We start from the raw sequence: 21,203 nt of genomic DNA, 5'->3' as shown, positions 1-21,203 counted from the left end.
CTTTTCCCACTTAATAAATGTAGTCAAATTAAAAGTTGGATTTTCTACATTTTTGCAATAAAAGATCAGTTTGTCAGGCTTTTTACACAGCGTGTCGTGTATCAATTAAGGCTGTAGTATATCCGATTTAAAATGCTTAACCTTTTATTGATTCATTAATTGTTCATATAAAACAATATATTGTGTGTTTTTGCTGCTTTTCTTTAAAGTTACTAGTGTTGTGTTGTCTGATCCACAGCAAACGTCTGACACTAAACAGTGGTACTGAGTATAAATAACAATACAGATAATAAAGAATACAGGCTATAGATAAGGCTGTGTGCTCGTACCATTTTATAAACAGCATTGCAACATTAGAAGCACCCTCTCCTCTACCCTTTCATTATTTTTCATGCTGTTTCCACCACATCAGTGAGCCGTTTCATATATATTTGTCACATTCTCGCTGGGAGGGAAAATCGTCTCCACCTGCCTTCAATGCGTCTCACAAACTTTATTGGTGGTTCACATGAACTCATTATGCACCCTTTAATCCTCCCCACGTGCACCACTTGCGTACATTTCTTTCTCTTTGATCTCCTATTTTTAGGGGGAGACAGTGTGCCAATATCCCCCAGTGAGCACAAGCACTTTGAGCTGTTTACAGCTCACCAACAGGCTGTAATGGACCCAGTGGGAGTCCGGCCTCTTCACAATCGAATAATTAGATTGTAACAGAGGTCTGTCTCACAGTTTATCCGCTTATCAAGGGGATGCGCACGTCTTGTGGCTTCTGAGACTTTGGTATATTCTTCAGTTACAAATATTTGAATGAAATCTCTGTGTGGGATTTTTTCACACAGCAACCATTGTCCACCAAAAATTGAAGGAACTGCTTCTCAACTTCCTGCTGGATAAAGTCTGTTTAAAAAATATCTGAGCAATATCGGACCATCTTTTATATTTTCCCCTCTGTTCTGACTTAGGTACTGGGATCCCGGTCCCAGAGCAGACCCCATGGAGGACCAGAGGTACCTATGGGGGGGATTTGCGTACTTGCAGGACATGATCGAACATGGAATCATCAAGCTTCACACAGGAAATGACTGGCCACTTGGGGTCTACGTCCAGCAGATGCCATATCCTTGTTATGTTGATGACCTGTGAGTTGACCTATCAGTGGTTTAGCTATCATAATGAACACACACTAAAAGGTTTCCTGAAGTACTGAGGAAAAATTCCTTCGCATAGATCATTTGTTTAATTACAGTAGGTAACACCATTAAATAAATGGTAAGTGGTCTTCAGTGATCCAGTTGAATAAACAAACTAGTTAAACCAGGATTTTTTAAAAACTTGATCATATTGTGAACATTGTTTTCAGGTTTTCAACTTTTATATTTTCCATCTCAGTAAATAATCTCTTCTGCAGTATTGCTTTTGTCTTTTTCTCTCTCTCACTATTCTGGCATTTAACAAGTTCAAATAATTTTGTTAGTCCTAACTGACCTAAAATGGGCAAAGTTTACTTGGGATATAATATCAGAAAATTTTGTTTCGGTTTTTTGTTAACCTTCCAAACAAAGGTTTTTATATTTAGGTCAAAAATAAAAATCTTTATGAAAAATTAGCTTTAATAAACTTTTGAGTTTGTTGAATAATTAGTCCCTCCTAAAAATATTCTGTGAACTTTTGCTTTACGTCCAATAAAACAAAGCGTGTTAGATGTGTGTTTTTGTGGTATAATCTCAGTGAGTCCCATGCTTTATCATCCTTTTTCTGCAGCTTCATGATCACATTGAACCGGTGCTTCCCTATGTTCATGGTGCTCGCCTGGATCTACTCTGTGTCCATGACCGTGAAGAGCATCGTCTTAGAGAAGGAGCTGCGCCTCAAAGAGACCCTCAAAGCCATGGGGGTTGACAACGGGGTCATTTGGTACACGTGGTTCATTGATAGCTTCATCTTGATGACTGCGAGCACTGCGTTGCTGACCGCCATCATTATGGTGAGGAGAGATACTAAAAGTTAACATTTTGTTTGTTGGGTTGAAAAGTTTTTGCTTTAGAGAGAGTTATGGTGCCCTCTTGTGGACGGTATTAGAGCAATATGAGAGGTTATTAAAAAACAACTTCCAATCTTTTTTTTTTTTTTTTTCTTGCAGGGTGGGAAGGTGCTGAATTATAGCGACCCACTCCTTGTGTTCTTCTTCCTGCTGACTTTCACTGTGGCCACCATCATGCAATGTTTCCTGATGAGTGCGTTCTTCAACAAAGCCAACCTGGCTGCTGCCTGCAGTGGAATCATTTACTTCACCCTCTACCTGCCTCACATCCTGTGTTTTGCATGGCAGGACCGCATCACCAAGAACATGAAATTGGCAGCAGTATGTTAAGTTATTTTTCTTGAGTCTGTTTTTATTTAAGAAGTTTTACAAAATCAGGCAGCCTAGAAGGTTTAAACCATTTACACTTCTCTGTGGTTGATTATGAACACACATCTCATGGTTAAATGCTTCCAAATCACCTACAAAACCAGGAATAAAGATCATTTATGTTGTTTTGTTTAACATATCATCCCAGCAGAGTGAATATGCATGTAAGTATGAAGGTTTATGTCAATGAACACTGATGAATTAATGTCCTTTGTGGATCCTTCTGCTTTCTTAGAGCTTGCTCTCTCCAGTAGCTTTTGGCTTTGGGACAGAATATCTTTCGAGGTATGAGGAGCAAGGTTTGGGTCTGCAGTGGAACAACATTCGGAGCAGCCCGTTAGAGAAAGACACTTACTCCTTCCTAACCTCCATCCTCATGATGGTGTTTGATGCCATCCTCTACGGAATCCTGGCCTGGTATCTAGACAATGTGTTCCCAGGTTGGACTCCTAATTCTGAATGCTGCTCAATAACAATTTTTTTGGGGGGGTTTTATCCTAATGAACTTCAAAGCAAACAGTTTTTCTTCACAGGACAGTACGGCATTGGTCGTCCGTTCTACTTTCCTCTCCAACCCTCGTACTGGCAGAAATCTGCACCTTCATTCATAGAAATGGCCAATCAAGGTTAGTCAGCTGTGGATCATCTTTCTGACTGAAGGTGTTTTGTTTAAAATTTTGAGGCAGCAAAACTGTGGTACTTTACTTTAAAATGCCAAACTGAGTAATATTTGATTGAAGCGGTCACATTAATTTATATAGTGTTTAGGCCTGAAAAGTGTGGTTCTGAACCATGAAATGAACTTAAACAGTGTCTTGCAAATGTATTCAAAACCATAGAACTTGTTCAGATTCTGTCGCTTTTAATCTTCAAACTTTAATGTATTTTATTAGGATTTTATGTGATAGACCAAGATAATGTAGTTAAGGAGGGTAAAATGAAAAAAAAAAAAAGATTCTTTCATTGAAATCACAGATACAGTTGTTTTTAAGGTATTGTATTTCCCTACCAGCTTTGCACATCTAGAGACTACAATTTCAGCATGAAAAAGCTGCAAAAAAGATCATGATCAGTTAAACTGGATGGAGAGCTTCAGTGAACGATTTCCAGTGTTGCCTCATATTCTCAATTTGATTTAGGTCAGGACATTGATTTGGCTTTTATAACTTATGGATATGCGTTGATCTAAGGTAATTAGAAGGTGACCCTTCGTCCAAGTTTTAACTGTCTAACAGTTTTTATTCAAGATTTTAAATGTATTTATTTAAAAAAGGAAGAGTGTACATTGATAAACATTTTAAGCTTCCCTGTTCCTCCTGTAAAAAAGCCCACAGCACAATGCTGCCACAACATCCCAGCCAACATGTGTGTGTGTGGGCCCCATCTGGATTTTGCCCAGAATCGAGTAGGCCTAGGTTCACATTGGGCTTCTTGTTTAGAATGGGTGTTAAAACAATCAATTCAAACTGTTCAACACATCCAGGGCCTGTATGGGTCCAAAATCCTTCATGGAACTTAAACTGATAGTTATTATGCAGTGATTATGCAATGTGTGGATGATCTCACAAGGGTCTCATTTTATAGCCTTTATAGCATTTCATCGCCTATTTCCTAAGCATGTGGGTCCCATATGTAAATGTTGTCTGGCATGTGTCCAGATGGGGATGCCATTTTCAGGGAGTGCAGTGTTAGTTTTCTGCTATACATTTCTTGCATGTAGACCAAAAAGGTTCAACTTTGGTCTTATCTGAATAGCCTTCTTCTAGATGTTGCGCTGCCCGCTGCATGGCTTGTGGCAAACCTTAAATGAGACTTCTTACACCTTTCTTCAGGCTACTCTTCCATGGAGTGTGTGACTAATAGCTGTCCTCTAGAGGGATTCTCCCATCTTAGCTTTGAATTCCTGCGGCTCATCTAAAGTTACGATGAACCTCTTGGCTGCTACTCTGATTATTTCCTTTCCTGTTCTGTGTGGTGTGTTCCTTGGTCTTCTCAGTGCTCTTTATTCACTTACTCCTTTAATATTTTAGTCTCACAAACTATTATGCAAGTTATTCTGGCCAAAGGAATTTTGAAATACTCTGACTGTTGCTCAAAATCTTGCACATATGCAGATACATGGTATTAACAAATCTTAATCATATAAGTTGCATGTCTCTAAAACACTGTAACTCCAAGTAAGGTGTTGTATGGTCACGGTGATGTTTTCTGCAGAACAGAATATATCAGAGTCAGGAAACCGTTAATCAGGGACCCCAGGCAGTATCCTCACTGGAATCTATCTTTGCCAACCAGATTCCAAGAAATCGGAACCAGAGAACCAGGAGCTGGATGTTGAGAGCAGGTGTACGCTGGAGAATTACACCGGTAATGGCTCGGCTTGCAAGAAAACCTGCAAGCACCGAAGTAAGAGAGAGCGCCTGGAGAGAGAAAGGAAGCTGCTAAAGCAACAAGAGCAAAATCCAAACCAGGAGGAGGACGATCAGAAGGCTGGCAATGAAGGTGAGGGAAAAAACACACTGAGCCGAAATCAGATTTCTGTTAGAGAACACTCTGAAGACATCTAGTGGACAGACAGGGAAACTGCACTAGAGTTAGTATAAAATGAATGTCACAAATGAGAAATATGTAGAATTTAAATGCTTGTATCAGTTTGTGACCACTTTCATCTTCTTTAAATTTTTTCCCCATGCAGATCAGCTGTTCTTTGAGCCGGACCCTGTGAACCTGGTTTTGGGGGTGGAGATTCAGGATCTGGTCAAGGTGTTTCAAGGAAGATCTCGTCCAGCCGTCAACTGCCTCAACATCAGTTTCTATGAAGGGCAGATCACCTCTTTTCTGGGGCACAATGGGGCAGGAAAAACAACAACATTGTAAGCAGAAATGAAATTGAACAGATTTTGGATCAGATATGCCAAAACTTGCAATAAAGGTAGATGAATTAGAATATTGGAATGTCGTAAGAACTTATGACATTTTTTAAAATCCATCCTTTCTGCCTCTCTCATTTAGCTTTAAAGAGGTTATGAACTCCCACCTGTTTATCGGATTAATATAGAAATTTTATTTTCAGGTCCATTTTGACGGGTCTCTACCCTCCCACATCTGGCACTGCCTACATCAATGGAAGAGATGTTACAACAGACATAGATATTATTCGCACAACTATGGGCATGTGCCCTCAATACAACATCCTCTTTAATCAGTGAGTTGATCCACTTGCAGTTTTTTGCAAAAGTATTCATACCCTTTGAATATTTTTCTTCCTTTCTTCATTTATTCAACAGAGCTCAATATATTTAATCAAGATTTTATGTGATATAAAGTGTGACCTGCAATTGTATTTAGCACCTTTTACTCTGCAGTATGCAGGCATCACGAAAACCATGAGACCCACCAAAGTCCAGACCTAAAATCTTTACTGCCTGAAACTCCTAGAAACATATGGTAAATTGTGTGCACTTGTATTGCTTTTTATCAAGTCCAAGGATTCCAGAGCGCTTTAAACTACAATCAGTCATGGACCCATTCATACACACATTAACAGTGGAAGTCACAGCTGCCCTGGGGCAGACTGACGGAAGTGAGACTGCTATACATTCGGTGCCATCAAGCCCTCCGACCAACACAACGACTGAGATGGATGAAGCGGGGGTTTGAACTGGCAAGCCTGCGGTTACAGGACAAACCCCTACCACCTGAACCGCGACGCCCCCAAAAAAAAAAAAAAACCTGCCAACAAACATGTAGCTGTAAATGCAGCATTAACTCAGGAGCCTGAAAACAAGCTCATTGAACACTTTTCAGATTATTAATTGTAAAAAAATATATATATTTATGCAATTAGCGAATAATTTGTGTTCACATTATATTAAACCCTAATAACATACACTAAAGTTTCTGGTAACTTGACAAAATGAATAAGTTCAAAGAATATAAAAACTTTTGCAAGGCTCTGTAATGGTTGCGTGCATCTGTTGTTTATTCCACATGAAAAATAACTGAATAAAGCTGTAAGAAAAAGTTTGTATCATAGTTGCTCTTCAAAAATTACAACAGTTCACAAAGTCTTGTCTGAAGATTGAACCATTCTAGTATCATTTAGTTCTCTTTTTCTTTTCTGTTGTTTTCTGAAAATGTTTGACTCCTGTGTCCATGTTGGGGTTCCAGTCTCACAGTGGAAGAGCACATCTTGTTCTACTCATTGCTGAAGGGTCGGACTCCTGAGGAGGCTCAGACAGAGGTCGAGAACATGCTACTGGACCTTGAACTGCCTCACAAGCGAGACGAGGAAGCTCAGAACCTATCAGGTCTGCCACTTCTGTCTGTTTATGGGTCAGAGATGACATAGAATGTCAATTAATTGGATCCCTCTTTAATATATGCTTTCTGCACGTCACAGGCGGCATGCAAAGGAAACTGTCTGTTGCCATGGCATTTGTTGGAGGATCAAAGGTTGTCATCCTAGATGAGCCAACCTCAGGAGTGGACCCCTATTCCAGAAGATCCATTTGGGATCTCCTGCTGAAATATAAAACGGGTAAAAAGCACTTCTGCAAATAACATTTAACACACTTTGACCAACATTTTACCACTCAAGGACATTTTTAAAGATTAAGGTCCCTGTGAAGCTGTCTTTGAAGAATGAAACAAATCTTTTGCAGCTCTCTAAAGGCTCTTGAGTTTGGTAGTAAATTTATCACATGGGAAATATCACTTTCACAGCTGTGGAGGGAGAGAAGGAGAATTAATACCATATCATTTTCCACCTGGTGTATTGTTAACATAGAGTGAGCTGAAAAATGTGTAACCTTGATAAAGGTTTCGTTCTTGTGCAGGCCGTACTGTGATTCTGTCCACGCATCACATGGATGAGGCCGACCTGCTCAGCGACCGCATCGCCATCATCTCCCAAGGACAGCTTTGCTGCTGCGGTTCCCCACTTTTCCTCAAAAACTGTTTCGGAGTCGGCTTTTATCTAACACTCGTACGCCGCATAAAGGACATCCGGAAACGGGAGGTGAGCAGTGTCTGCTGACAAAGAACACAGATTCTGATAGGAAATATATATTTATTGTTGAAAGCATCCTTATCTATTTGTATGTCTGTCAGAATGAATGCGATTGCGCTTCAGACTGTTCATGTTCCTGCTCCATCTGCACCAAATACAAAGATCAGTCTCAGAATCAGCTCCAGCAGCTAGACCGAGTTCTGGAGGGTAAGTGTTCATGTGCTCTATCAACCTTTGGTCTGCATGCTCACGAATAACACTTCCTGCAGAAGTTTCATCGGCTGCTAATTGGTTCATATTTGTGTTAGAGGACATTACTATTCTTTGCCTTTTCTCCTCTGCTGTTACAGCACATATATCAGCAAAAGGTTGGTAGGAGGCTAGCAAACAGTGAAGATATTTAGTTGAGAATTTAAACAATAGCATTTTCAGGTGAATACATTGTTTTCAAAACTACGTATACCCCATGATAGATCAACCCAAGCGTTTTGGTCTCTTACCTGTTTGAGAGAAGTTATAAGTGACTGAATGCATCTTTTTGTCTCTGTTGTATCTTCTGCCAATAAACCATAAATTCAGAATGCAAAAAACGAAGCCATCAGTTGATATTATAACATTTAAAGCAAAGCTGGAGGTGTTATTATAAAGCCTCAAGCAACAGACAAACATAATCATTATCAGGTCCCCACAAAGAGTGCATAAATTGCCTTTTTGCAACTTCTGAATCACACCTCTTTAATGCTTAAAACATCCAAAATTTGACTCTAAGAAAATGCAGTGTGCATTTTTCCTTCACTCCTGAACAGAGCCACCCTTTGAATAAAGTCAGGATGAGCTGCCCTAATATCAAGTTTGTCTTGTAAAAATCTGCATCTTTTAGTTCAAAGTCTTTTAAAAAACTTGAGCTCCACTCATGATAGCATTTATTGGAACTTGCTCATGCACAACACCGACCCATCCACTCTGGTGCATAATTGTGAAGTAAAAAATGTCATGATACATGTTTTTCATACATTTCTTTACAAATAGAAGCCTAAAAAGTCAGGCATCCATTTTTTTTTACTTGCTTGCATATCCATGCTGGAGAAAAGCATCCCCACACCTCAGTGCTGCCAGTATCATGTTTTACTGTTGGATTGGTGTTTTCAGGGTAATGTGCAGCATTAATTTAGGGGTATCAGTGTAAAAGTGGGTCAAATGCAAATGCATAGAAATCTGGCTGGGGACAGACTGGATCAACTGCTGATTTGCTCAACATGAGAATATTGTGTGTCTTTTCCTTTTGTGTATCTCTTTTACATAAAAATATGTAAAACAAAATTAATGAATGTCTTCAGTATTTTAGCCTTTTTATACAATAAACTGCAATAAAAAGTAAGATACTTGCGAAAAATCTATAGTTATCATGTCGGATTTATCATATAATTATTTCAGAATAAAATCACAATTTATGAAAGAATAAAAAGCCCTATCAAGATATAAAGTAAGAGCAAAAGAAAACCAGTATGTTCATAAAACTCCATGCTTAGCTAATGTTAGCTAATGTGCATTGTGAGCCTCATCAGTTGTTTCACAGCAAAGCAACCAGATCAATATTCAGACCTATTTAAAAGAAAAGCCAGTCTGGATAACGTCTTTCAACCTAAAATTGCAAAATGTATGTAATTGATGCACACATTTTCACCACAGTTATCTCCTAAATAACATTCAATAATATATATACAGTACAGAGCAAAAGTTTGGACACACCTTCTCATTCAAAGAGTTTTCTTTATTTTCATGACTATGAATATTGTAGCTTCACACTGAAGGCATCAAAACTATGAATTAACACATGAAATTATATACTGAACAAAAAAGTGTGAAACAACTGAAAATATGTCTTATATTCTAGGTTCTTCAAAGTAGCCACCATTTGCTTTGATTACTGCTCCGCACACTCTTGGCATTCTGTTGATGAGCTTCAAGAGGTAGTCACCTGAAATGGTTTTCCAACAGTCTTGAAGGAGTTCCCAGAGATGCTTAGCACTTGTTGGCCCTTTTGCCTTCACTCTGTGGTCCAGCTCACCCCAAACCATCTAAATTGGGTCCAGGTCCGGTGACTGTGGAGGCCAGGTCATCTGGCGCAGCACCCCATCACTGTCCTTCTTGGTCAAATCGCCCTTACACAGCCTGGAGGTGTGTTTGGGGTCATTGTCCTGTTGAAAAATAAATGATGGTCCAACTAAACGCAAACCTGATGAAATAGCATGCCGCTGCAAGATGCTGTGGTAGCCATGCTGGTTCAGTATGCCTTCAGTTTTGAATAAATCCCCAACAGTGTCACCAGCAAAGCACCCCCACATCATCACACCTCCTCCTCCATGCTTCACGGTGGGAACCAGGCATGTAGAGTCCATTCGTTCAACTCTTCTGCGCCGCACAAAGACACGGTGGTTGGAACCAAAGATCTCAAACTTGGACTCATCAGACCAAAGCACAGATTTCCACTGGTCTAATGTCCATTCCTTGTGTTCTTTAGCCCAAACAAGTCTCTTCTGCTTGTTGCCTGTCCTCAGCAGTGGTTTCCTAGCAGCTATTTCACCATGAAGGCCTGATTCACACAGTCTCCTCTTAACAGTTGTTCTAGAGATGTCTGCTGCTAGAACTCTGTGTGGCATTGACCTGTTCTCTAATCTGAGCTGCTGTTAACCTGCGATTTCTGAGGCTGGTGACTCGGATGAACTTATCGTCCGCAGCAGAGGTGTCCTCATGTGAGCCAATTGTTCGGACTGACTGACCATCATTACTTAAAGTAATGACGGCCACTCATTTTTGTTTGCTTAGCTGCTTTTTTCTTGCCATAATACAAATTCTAACAGTCTATTCAGTAGGACTATCAGCTGTGTACTGTATCCACCTCCTGCACAACCCAACTGATGGTCCCAACCCCATTTATAAGGCTTGAAATCCCACTTATTAAACCTGACAGGGCACACCTGTGAAGTGAAAACCATTTCAGGTGACTACCTCTTGAAGCTCATCAACAGAATAACAAGAGTGTGTGGAGCAGTAATCAAAGCAAAAGGTGGCTACTTTGAAGAACCTAGAATTTAAGACATTTTTTCAGTTGTTTCACACTTTTTTGTTCAGTATATAATTCCACATGTGTTAATTCATAGTTTTGATGCCTTCAGTGTGAAGCTACAATATTCATAGTCATGAAAATAATTTTGAATAACAATAGGTTTTTTTGAATTTATTTTCACTGCCTTCATCCAAAGCAGTGTTGCTTCTGGCAAATAGAGGCGCCCTGAACAATACTTTCCCTTTACTAATCCCCAAGCAATTAAAATACTGTCCGGGGCATTATAAATGATGAGCAGTCCCAGGCAAAGCACATAACCTAGTCTCCCTTTTCTCAGATGCAAGCAGGGGGCAACTACTCAACACGTGGGAATGCCTACTCCTTAGTGACTGCAGTCATAAAAGCAATAGAAAACATATTCCGGACAGAACTGACAGATAAGTTCTGTTTTATTATCTGGGGGTCCTGTGCTTGCCCTTTCTAATGCCACCCTGTGCAACTGTCCATATGGTCCACATTCAAAACCACATCTGATCACATCAATTTACCTTATTTTAAATGAATGACAGACAGCCATCTTGGATTTTTGATTTTTGAATATAACTGGTACTTCCATTTGTAGTACTTAGTCCTCCACTAGACGGCAGAATACAGGTGTAAAATAGGTTAGAAATATGTGTCATTTTGCATTACAGGGTTATAACTACACAATTTTTGTCCCAGCTGCATCATTTGTGTGTAAAATAACCTTTGATGACTTAATTCAGATTAATTTGTCTTCCTGGAGAGAAGCTTTACTGCAAACCAATGCATATTTAAATCGAATGACAAGTAGCCTTTTTGTCCTGACAAGCTTGGTATGTACTCAGGTGAAATGCTCTCTAATGTCCCTCTTGTAGACTCTGAGGGACATCCAGAAAAGGCCTATTGAAATTGTTTTAAAAATAGCAGAATAGAAGCACTCATTTCCCCTGTATTTTTACACCTGTCATGAGACATTTGTGAGTGTTCTATGGTGCTAAACGTGCTCTTTTTAACAATTCCCATCACTGCAGCTCTTAAGTCCTAAAACAAGCTTGAACAGTGCACATTATTTACAGACATTAATAATTTAGTAGTGATATTGACACAGAGGCCTTTTTCCTCCTCATTTGCCTGAGGAGATACTGCTTAAGATGCAACACAAAGTTGCGCCAGCACAAGTTCGCTCACTTGAATAATACAGTTTTTTTTTGTTTTTTTTTTTTGCTTTTCAAGCAGTTTCTCTTCTTTTGTTCTTGTTTCAGTTTCTGCTGCTTTGGGAAAACTTTGCTCATAAAAAGCTGCTAAATCTGTAACTTTTCTATCTTCTTTCCAGGGGATGTTGACAGCATCACCAGTCTGATCCACCATCACGTACCCGAGGCAAAACTCATTGAGACCATCGGCCAGGAGTTGACCTATTTGCTCCCCAATAAAGGGTTTAAACATCGAGCCTATGCCAGTCTGTTTAGAGAGCTGGAGGAGATGCTTGCTGATATGGGTCTGAGCAGCTTTGGCATCTCTGATACATCATTAGAGGAGGTAGGGAAATTGGCAGTTAAGGATTAATAGAATAAAGAAATTAACCATATTGGTTTGAAAAATGCTACAAAGTGTGAACTTTCTGATGAACTTAAAATGCTTAACTTCAACAGATCTTAATATACTTGAAATATTCACTGCTCAAAAACATAAAGGGAACACTTAAACAACACAATATAACTCCAAGTAAATCAAACTTTTGTGAAATCAAACTGTCCACCTAGGAAGCAACACTGATTGACAATCAATTTCACATGTTGTACAAATGGAATAGACAACAGGGGGAAATCTTTGGCGATTAGCAAGACTCACTCAATAAAGGAGTGGTTCTGCAGGTGGGGACCACAGACCACTTCTCAGTACCTATGTTTTCTGGCTGATGTTTTGGTCACTTTTGAATGTTGGTGGTGCTTTCACACTCGTGGTAGCATGAGACGGACTCTACAACCCACACAAGTGGCTCAGGTAGTGCAGCTCATCCAGGATGGCACACCAATGCGAGCTGTGGCAAGAAGGTTTGCTGTGTCTGTCAGCATAGTGTCCAGAGCCTGGAGGCGCTACCAGGAGACAGGCCAGTACACCAGGAGATGTGGAGGAGGCCGTAGGAGGGCAACAACCCAGCAGCAGGACCACTACCTCCACCTTTGTGCAAGGAGGAACAGGAGGAGCACTGGCAGAGCCCTGCAAAATGACCTCCAGCAGGCCACAAATGTACATGTGTCTGCACAAACGGTTAGAAACCGACTCCATGAGGAGGGTATGAGGGCCCGACGTCCACAAATGGGGGTTGTGCTCACAGCCCAACATCATGCAGGACGCTTGGCATTTGCCAGAGAACACCAGGATTGGCAAATTCACCACTGGCGCCCTGTGCTCTTCACAGATGAAAGCAGGTTCACACTGAGCACATGTGACAGACGTGACAGAGTCTGGAGACACCGTGGAGAGAGATCTGCTGCCTGCAACATCCTTCAGCATGACCGGTTTGGCAGTGGGTCAGTAATGGTGTGGAGTGGCATTTCTTTGGAGAGCACCTCCATGTGCTCGCCAGAGGTAGCCTGACTGCCATTAGGTACCGAGATGAGATCCTCAGACCCCTTGTGAGACTATATGCTGGTGCAGTTGGCCCTGGGTTCCTCCTAATGCAGGACAATGCTAGACCTCATGTGGCTGGAGTGTGTCAGCAGTTCCTGCAAGATGAAGACATTGAAGCTATGGACTGGCCCGCCCGTTCCCCTGACCTGAATCTGATTGAGCACATCTGGGACATCATGTCTCGCTCCATCTACCAACGTCACGTTGCACCACAGACTGTCCAGGAGTTGGCGGATGCTTTAGTCCAGGTCTGGGAGGAGATCCCTCAGGAGACCATCTGCCGTCTCATCAGGAGCATGTCCAGGCGTTGTAGGGAGGTCATACAGACACGTGGAGGCCACACACAATACTGAGCCTCATTTTGACTTGTTTTAAGGACATTACATCAAAGTTGGATCAGCCTGTAGTGTGTTTTTCCTCTTTAATTTTGTGTGTGACTCCAAATCCAAGCCTCCATTGGTTAATAAATTTCATTTGCATTGATGATTTTTGTGTGATTTTGTTGTCAGCACATTCAACTTTGTACAGAATAAAGTATTCAATTATAATTTTTCATTCATTCAGATCTAGGATGTGTTATTTGAGTGTTCCCTTTATTTGTTTGAGCAGTGTATTTGTTCAGCATTCAGTGCATTTAAAATTTGTACACACCCCTTTTAAAATGCTGTTTTTCCTGGGGTGTGTTGCCCCCAGGCTGGGTTCCTGGCTGGGCCTGGGGGGCTTGGGTCCTGGCGAGTATATTGGTTTTGGGCCGGTGCATGCGCTGGTGCTCGGCCTTAGCCTGGGGGCCTTTGGAGCATTGGTGGTCTTATGGGCCTCCTCAACTGGCAGGGAGGTACCATCTCATTGCAGGGGAGTGAAGTCAACCTGGGTGTATAATGTCTTATGTCTTCTATGAGTTGTTTGTCTCAGAACACATGAGTCCAAATTGTTTGATCGGGCTGGCGTTTTCCCTTGGGCACGGTGATGGGTGGAGTGGTGCATCACAGATTGACTGCCTGGCTGGCGCTGGGGGTTTGGTGTGGGGTACGTTTTGTTGCTTTGCTGGCCTGGTTGTGGCTGCGATCCGGTGCCGGGCTAGGGGGCTTCGGGGAATGGGTTCTCTGTTGGCTTTGCTCTGTGGGTTTAGGGGAGGTCAAACTGTGGCTTTAGCTAGAGGATGGAAATTGGAAACGTCAGGAAGATTCCACTAGAATAGTTAAACTTTGTTTCAGATTAATCATTAACGTCAGGTCTGAACTCAAAAAAACTGAATGCTAAAATATAATCAAAAGGTGGTTTAACAAAGTATTAACTAAATCCCTTTTAGTTGATTGTTGCAAAATCACTGCAAACTTCATTTGGTCTCAATGCAGCTGAGATGCCTGCTGATGCAAATCGAAACACAACAAGGAAGCACATCGATGCCATCTAGTAGTCAGAATGTGAACTACCTCTAGTTGTGATTTTACAGTATGAAGCTGAATTTGAAATACTGTCTTCATGGGCCATTGTATGTGTCGTACCCAAATGAACAATATCTACTTAAATTGGCATCGTCTTGACAGCAAAAACACAACTAATTTATTATAACTGTAATATATTATAACTCTATATAACTGTGAATAAATTCCTGAAGTAAGAGGTTAAGGCTTTACACACTTATGCACCTGTCATCACTTCACTTGGAAATTCAAGACAGTAGGCAACCCAAGCCTCCACAAAGCTCCTGCAGCCCACACACTGCCAACTGGCAGAGAAACCAGCTCCCTTTCTAGCTTTATACTCTGCTTTTCAAGGTCAGAGTAGAATCAGGTGTGCCCTCCTGCCTGCACAAAGCTATCACCACCAAGTGTTCACTGGGAGAAGGACTTACTGACAAGCAGATGTTGCTTCACATAATAGTTTGTTTTTCAGGTAAATTGTACAGGATATATGTCACATTAATAGTGGAAGAAATTTTGAGATGGTTTAGCATGGTCTCATTTTAAAAAAATACAAAAACCTGGCCTTTTCAAGATTCACTGTAGCTGTAAGTTTAACAAACCTAAACCGAGCAGACATATTTCTGTCTAATCTGTCAAATGTGGTGTTGGAGATGATAATTCAACATTTATGATTTAACTAGAATGACACCTTCATCTTATTTCCAGGGAGCTGCTCCAGAAGCATGAGAGGATCTCCTAGGCACCTTAAACCAATAACTTTGACTTTATTTTTGTTTACTCATGCTTCAATTCAATTAATTTTATTTTATTTATATAGCGCCAATTCACAACACATGTTGTCTCAAGGCACTTCACAAAAGTCAATTATTCTAATTAATCCTAACCATTGAACAGTGCAGTCAGTCAGTCATTTTCTACCGCTTATTCCATAGTGTGTCACGGGGGAGCTGGTGCCTATCTCCAGCAGTCTATGGGCGAGAGGCAGGGTACACCCTGGACAGGTCGCCAGTCCATCGCAGGGCAACACACAAACACACACTCATTCATACACCTAAGGGCAATTTAGAGTTACCAATTAACCTAACAGATTCAGTTAGTTATTCAAATTGGATAAAAAGTTTTTCTGTCTCAGGAAACCCAGCAGATTGCATCCAGTCAGTGACTTGCAGCATTCACTCCTCCTGGATGAGCATGTAGAGACAGTGGACAGTCACTGGCGTTGACTTTGCAGCAATCCCTCATACTGAGCATGCATGTAGCGACAGTGGAGAGGAAAAACTCCCTTTTAACAGGAAGAAACCTCCAGCAGAACCAGGCTCTGTGTGAGCGACCATCTGCCACGACCGACTGAGAATTTGAGAGAACAGAGCAGAGACACAAAGAGAACAAAGAAGCACTGATCCAGGAGTACTTTCTATGGGAAGGAAAAGTAAATGTTAATGGATGTAGCTCCTTTAGTTGTTTCATCTAGAAAGAAAGAACAGATAAACTCTGAGCCAGTTTTCAAGGTTAGAGTCTGAAAGAGAGCACATATAATTAGTTACAGTAAAAGCTCAGTCAATTTCCATGTCTAGGAGAGAGAAAGGGTTAAACACTGAAAGACAGGGCAATGTGGATCATCGGTAGAGGGTTAGCATTAAGTTGTTGCCAGCAGAAGCTCGGACGATGCCCCTCTCCAGAAAGGTGTCACAGGTAGACACAGAGTCAGGCCAGGTGTAGCTTCTAGGAAGAGAAAAGAGGGAGAACATAAAGTTAAACGCTGAAATAACAGCAAATAATGCAAAATTGGAGAGTAGTATGAGAATGTACCCGAGAGTGAAAGTGGTCATTATGTCCTCCAGCAGCCTAATCCTATAGCAGCATAACTACAGAGATAGCTCAGGATAACCTAAGCCACTCTAACTATAAGCTTTATAAAAAAGGAAAATTTTAAGCCTAGCCTTAAAAGTAGACAGGGTGTCTGCCTCACGGAGTAAAACTGCGAGCTGGTTCCACAGGAGAGGAGCCTGATAACTAAAAGATCTGCCTCCCATTCTACTTCAAGAGACTCTAGGAACCACCAGTAAACCTGCAGTCTGAGAACGAAGTGCTCTGTTAGGAACATATGGAACAATCAGATCTCTGATGTATGATGGAGCTAGATCATTAAGGGCTTTATATGTGAGGAGGAGAATTTTAAATTATATTCTGGATTTACCAGGGAGCCAATGAAGGGACACTAAAAAAGGAGAAAAACGATCTCTCTTTAATCTTCTTGTCCTGCTTATCCACCTTAAGTAGCAGGAATATTGGCTAGATTCCCACGTCACTGTAGATCAATATTTAAACACTTATATTCATTAAGATATTAAAAGAAGAACTTATATTTATGAAATCTTTTCAAAGTTAAAGGATGATCTTTTTTTCACTTTCCAGATATTTCTAAAGGTCACAGCAGATGGAGAAGCAGCAAATAATGCCACCACTGCTGGTAAATGCCACCACTGATATTCTGCTTGACCTTTTCCTTGAATTACATTCCTGACCCATTGATCTGTCTCTCCAATGTGCTCTTAAGCCTTCCCCCACACCTACATTTGTAGTATTGATATAAACATGCAACTCATAGTTGAAATATGCAGATGTGACATAGAATGTATCCACATAACCTTTGTAGGGTGTTCATATGTTGTGGTTTTAACCCTGTAGTTTGTGTGTTTTTTCTCCTACCTCTAGAACAGTGGATGTTACAGGGAAGACAAAATGGCAGCAAAGCTGGTGTAGGTGAAGATGAAGGTCAGAAAGAGAGGGGCATTTGGACAGAGCTTCAATAAATATACAGTTATTCCCCTCTTTTTCCTATTGAACCTGCTGGACCTGGGTTATTTAGATGCCATGATTTCATATCAATAAGTTTTGCATTTGTAATTTGGGTGAATTCACAGAAATAATTTCTTTTAAATCAATTAATTTTGAACCACATTTGCATAAAATGACCCAGTTCTCAGTTTCAGTTTTTGCATTAAACATTTAGCAGCTGCTTCTCATTGCATGCTTTTTACTAGCTGCATAAGCTTTAAAAATGTAGCTTAATGTCACTTAATAAACTTGCCTTGCCTATTCAAAAAGAAGAAAATGTCACCTACAGTATATTGATGTCAGACATAAATATTACAGTTTAAGTCTACATGGATAAAAGCTACCTGCCTGAAAATGTTTTCCTTCATCAATATTTTTATACTAATGCTCAGCATTTGTTTTCTTGATACTGATAGAAAATAATGGTGTAAATGGGGCTTCATCTGACAGCAGTGCAGGAAAGGGTTCCAGACAGGTGAAAGGAGCTGCACTGATCCTGAAGCAGTTTCATGCTTTGCTGGTGAAGAGATTCCATCACGCCACGAGAAGCAGAAAAGACTTTCTGGCACAGGTACTGCTGGATGTGGTGAACATGGAGATGCACTGATGTGTGGCTAAGAGGAGACAGCTGGACTTTGTGCTGATATGGGACACATGTATGTTTCTGTGTTTTAAAAATACTTCAACATACATAATCTGCTTCCAGAAGGCGGAAAAAAAAATGGGAGGAAAAATATATACCTTTATTTTTGTATGTTTTTCAATGCTATGGTTTTAAACTTTATTTTAATATGTGACTGTGGTTTCAGATTGTGCTTCCTGCCACTTTTGTCCTCATTTCTCTGATCTTCACACTGATTGTCCCTCCGTTTGGAGAATATCCTAGCTTGACTCTGACGCCTTGGATGTACGGACAACAGTTCACCTTCTTCAGGTCAGACATCTTTGCAAAAATAAATACACAGTGTCTTGCCAAAGTATTCATACACTTTTTAACTTCATCACATGTTGTCACGTCACAACCATAAACTGCAATGTATGGCATTCTTATTAGTATTTTATGTGATAGACCAACACAAGGTAGCGCATAATTCTGAAGTTAAAGAAAAGTGATGCATGATTTTTCAATTGTTTCCCATAAAAATCGGAAAAGTACAGTATGCATTTATATCTAGTGCCCCTGAATCAATACTTTGAAGAACCTGATTTCTCTGAAATTTCAGCTGCAACTCTTTTGGGGTATGTCTACCAGGTCTGGAAAACCTTTGATTTAACCATTCCATTGTAGCTTGGGGTGTGTGTACAGTGTTGCTCTGCTACAAGGCGAACCTCCACCCCAGTCTTATGCCTTCTGCAACCTCTAACAGGTTTTCTTCCAGGATAGCCCTGTTTTAGTTCCGGCCATCTTTGCATCATCTTTGACCAGCTTCCATGTCCTCGCTGAAGGAAATCATCCCCACAGCATGATGCTGCCACCACCATATTACAGTGTGGAAATATTGTGTTATTTTGCTTTTCATGAGGGCCAAAGGTTCAGTTTTGGTGTCATCTTACCAAAGCATCTTCTTACAGATGTTTGCTGTGTTCCCTCCATGGCTTGTGGCAACTTGCAAACAAGACTTCTTATAGCCTTCATTGAAGAATGGCTTCCTCTTGCCAGTCTTCCATGCATACTAGATTTGTAAAGTTCACAAATAATATTTGTACTGTCAACCGAGTTTTTATCTGCCCTGTTTACACACTCTTCCATGGAGCTGTGGATTCCTGTTGCTCTTTTAGAGTTACCATGCACCTTTTTCAATGTTCTTTAATTAATGCTCTCCTAGCCCAGGTTGGAGATGTGCCATCATTTTTTAATTTTACCGTGATGTCTTTTACATGTTTAAAGCTTGGGATATTGTTTTATCACCTAACATTGCTTTTAAACTTCTCCACAACATCTGCCTGGCCTGTCTGCTGTGTTACTTGGTTTGTTTACCAATGTTCTTCAGCAAACCTAAATCACACACTGGCAACCCTATGCTCATTATCAGACTTCTGAAGGCAGTTGGCTGCACTGGATTTTATTTTACCTTATTAGATTAAAGAGGGTTTAATGTCCCACAGTTTCCAATTTTATTGGTAAGAAAAAATCAAATCCATGTTTCCTTTTCACAATTATTTACTACTTTGTGTTGGTCTATTACAAAAGATCTAAATAATATACAGTGAATTTTGTAGTAATTTGACAAAATGTGCAAAACTTAAAGAAGTACACTACCATTCACAGGGACAGTAATTCTCATTCTCAGTCTCAGTAACATTGACAGTAACACTTTTTCCCCCCACCATTTGTAGCAACGAGCGTCCATTTGACCCCAGAATGAAACACTTCGCAGATAGCTTGTTAAACATGCCGGGTCTTGGCACACGATGCATGCAGGGAGAACTGTTAGGGTAAGTGTCAAGATAAGAATGAAAAATATCTTGCTGGAACATATCTTCTTTCATCACTAATGCTATGCTGTCAAACATTTTGCAATAACAAATAATCATTATGTATTTATAAGCATTTATGCTGAAAACTGCTTTGCAAACTTGTCTTTATGAAATTTGGGATGTCATGACAAGTGTTATAAAAAGTATTCTAAATTGTAAATTAAATTAAAAATACCCAAGTCATATTATATATCCTCTCTGTCCCTTTTTGGTAAAGGACGCTCTGCAACACCAGTGCCTCAGAATGGGAGCAAGCTGATGTCTCCCCTGTAGTCCAGAACATTTTACAGAGTCCCGAATGGAACCAGCGCAACCCTTCACCTTCCTGCCAGTGCAGCACCGGCAAGAAGCTGACAATGATGCCCATCTGTCCCATCGGGGCAGGAGGCTTGCCCTCTCGGCAGCGGGTGGATGCCACGGGAGACATCATGCTGGATCTGACCAACCGGAACATCTCCGATTATCTGGTCAAAACTTATCCCAGTCTCATCAGAACCAGGCAGGTTGAACTGTTACATGAGAGAAAATGATCCAAACAAAAGATGCACAGTAGCTGTTTGATCTTTCTTTTTTAAACTTTATAAATGAAGTTTCTTCCTATTTACCTTTATTTTGCAGCTTAAAGAGCAAATACTGGGTAAATGAACAAAGGTAATCTATTTTTTCTAGTCTTACTCTGTATCTGGAAAGGGACGTTTCCCTTTTGTTTTGTTCAGATTATACTCTTTCCTTCCTTTCCTCATCAGGTATGGAGGCCTCTCTGTAGGGGGACAACTTCCCATCCTAGATGTGGACCCTAAAGGCATCCAGAATGTCTTCCATCAACTGGGACGGATGCTCAACATAACAGGGGTAATTCTTTCATAGTTTTCACCTGCAGACTTGACAACAGAAACCAGCTAATCTGAGCTCCCATGTTCACAGGGTCTGTACTGCAGACTTGCACTGAGGGACATTGGTACATTCTTACACTTCATGGAGAGTGAGTTCAATGTAAAGGTAAGGTTGAATACGAAGAAAGTTTGCTTGCACCGACTTTATGATGTATGAAAACTGTCTGGTTGGACATTTGAATTACCTCTCCAATTCTCTGTCAGGTATGGTATAATAACAAAGGCTGGCACGCCATGGTGGCCTTCATGAATGTGGCTAACAACGCCATCCTGCGAGCCTTCCTCCCTTCATTCGCCAAACCTGTTGAGTATGGCATCACTGCCATCAACCACCCTCTGAATCTCACCAAAGAGCAGCTTTCCGAAGTCACTGTGTGAGCACAGCTGTACCTTTATATGCCTATGTCTTGATTTAAAG

At 40.6% G+C, this 21,203-nt stretch overlaps 1 protein-coding gene across 2 annotated transcripts in view; it reads left to right on the top strand.

Annotated features, from left to right (window-relative positions):
• Positions 1–21,203, top strand: part of abca4b (ATP-binding cassette, sub-family A (ABC1), member 4b) — a 72,439-nt gene that overhangs the window by 29,973 nt on the left and 21,263 nt on the right. The window contains exons 14-36 of one of the 2 annotated variants that reach the window (XM_047367667.1): positions 966–1,142; positions 1,765–1,987; positions 2,144–2,365; positions 2,649–2,853; positions 2,947–3,039; positions 4,709–4,915; positions 5,109–5,286; positions 5,487–5,618; positions 6,584–6,723; positions 6,816–6,953; positions 7,252–7,433; positions 7,526–7,631; positions 11,849–12,054; positions 16,992–17,046; positions 17,292–17,351; positions 17,831–17,985; positions 18,224–18,348; positions 19,752–19,850; positions 20,110–20,391; positions 20,511–20,543; positions 20,639–20,744; positions 20,817–20,891; positions 20,990–21,159. In XM_047367667.1, the coding sequence (XP_047223623.1) occupies positions 966–1,142; positions 1,765–1,987; positions 2,144–2,365; positions 2,649–2,853; positions 2,947–3,039; positions 4,709–4,915; positions 5,109–5,286; positions 5,487–5,618; positions 6,584–6,723; positions 6,816–6,953; positions 7,252–7,433; positions 7,526–7,631; positions 11,849–12,054; positions 16,992–17,046; positions 17,292–17,351; positions 17,831–17,985; positions 18,224–18,348; positions 19,752–19,850; positions 20,110–20,391; positions 20,511–20,543; positions 20,639–20,744; positions 20,817–20,891; positions 20,990–21,159 (3,369 nt within the window). The remainder of the gene's footprint in view (positions 1–965; positions 1,143–1,764; positions 1,988–2,143; positions 2,366–2,648; positions 2,854–2,946; positions 3,040–4,708; positions 4,916–5,108; positions 5,287–5,486; positions 5,619–6,583; positions 6,724–6,815; positions 6,954–7,251; positions 7,434–7,525; positions 7,632–11,848; positions 12,055–16,991; positions 17,047–17,291; positions 17,352–17,830; positions 17,986–18,223; positions 18,349–19,751; positions 19,851–20,109; positions 20,392–20,510; positions 20,544–20,638; positions 20,745–20,816; positions 20,892–20,989; positions 21,160–21,203) is intronic. The other variant, XM_047367668.1, reaches the window with a different exon arrangement.

This window comes from Girardinichthys multiradiatus, chromosome 6, assembly GCF_021462225.1.
Source record: "Girardinichthys multiradiatus isolate DD_20200921_A chromosome 6, DD_fGirMul_XY1, whole genome shotgun sequence".
NCBI classification, from domain to species: Eukaryota; Metazoa; Chordata; class Actinopteri; order Cyprinodontiformes; family Goodeidae; genus Girardinichthys; species Girardinichthys multiradiatus.
This window is presented reverse-complemented; position numbering and strand designations above follow the sequence as displayed.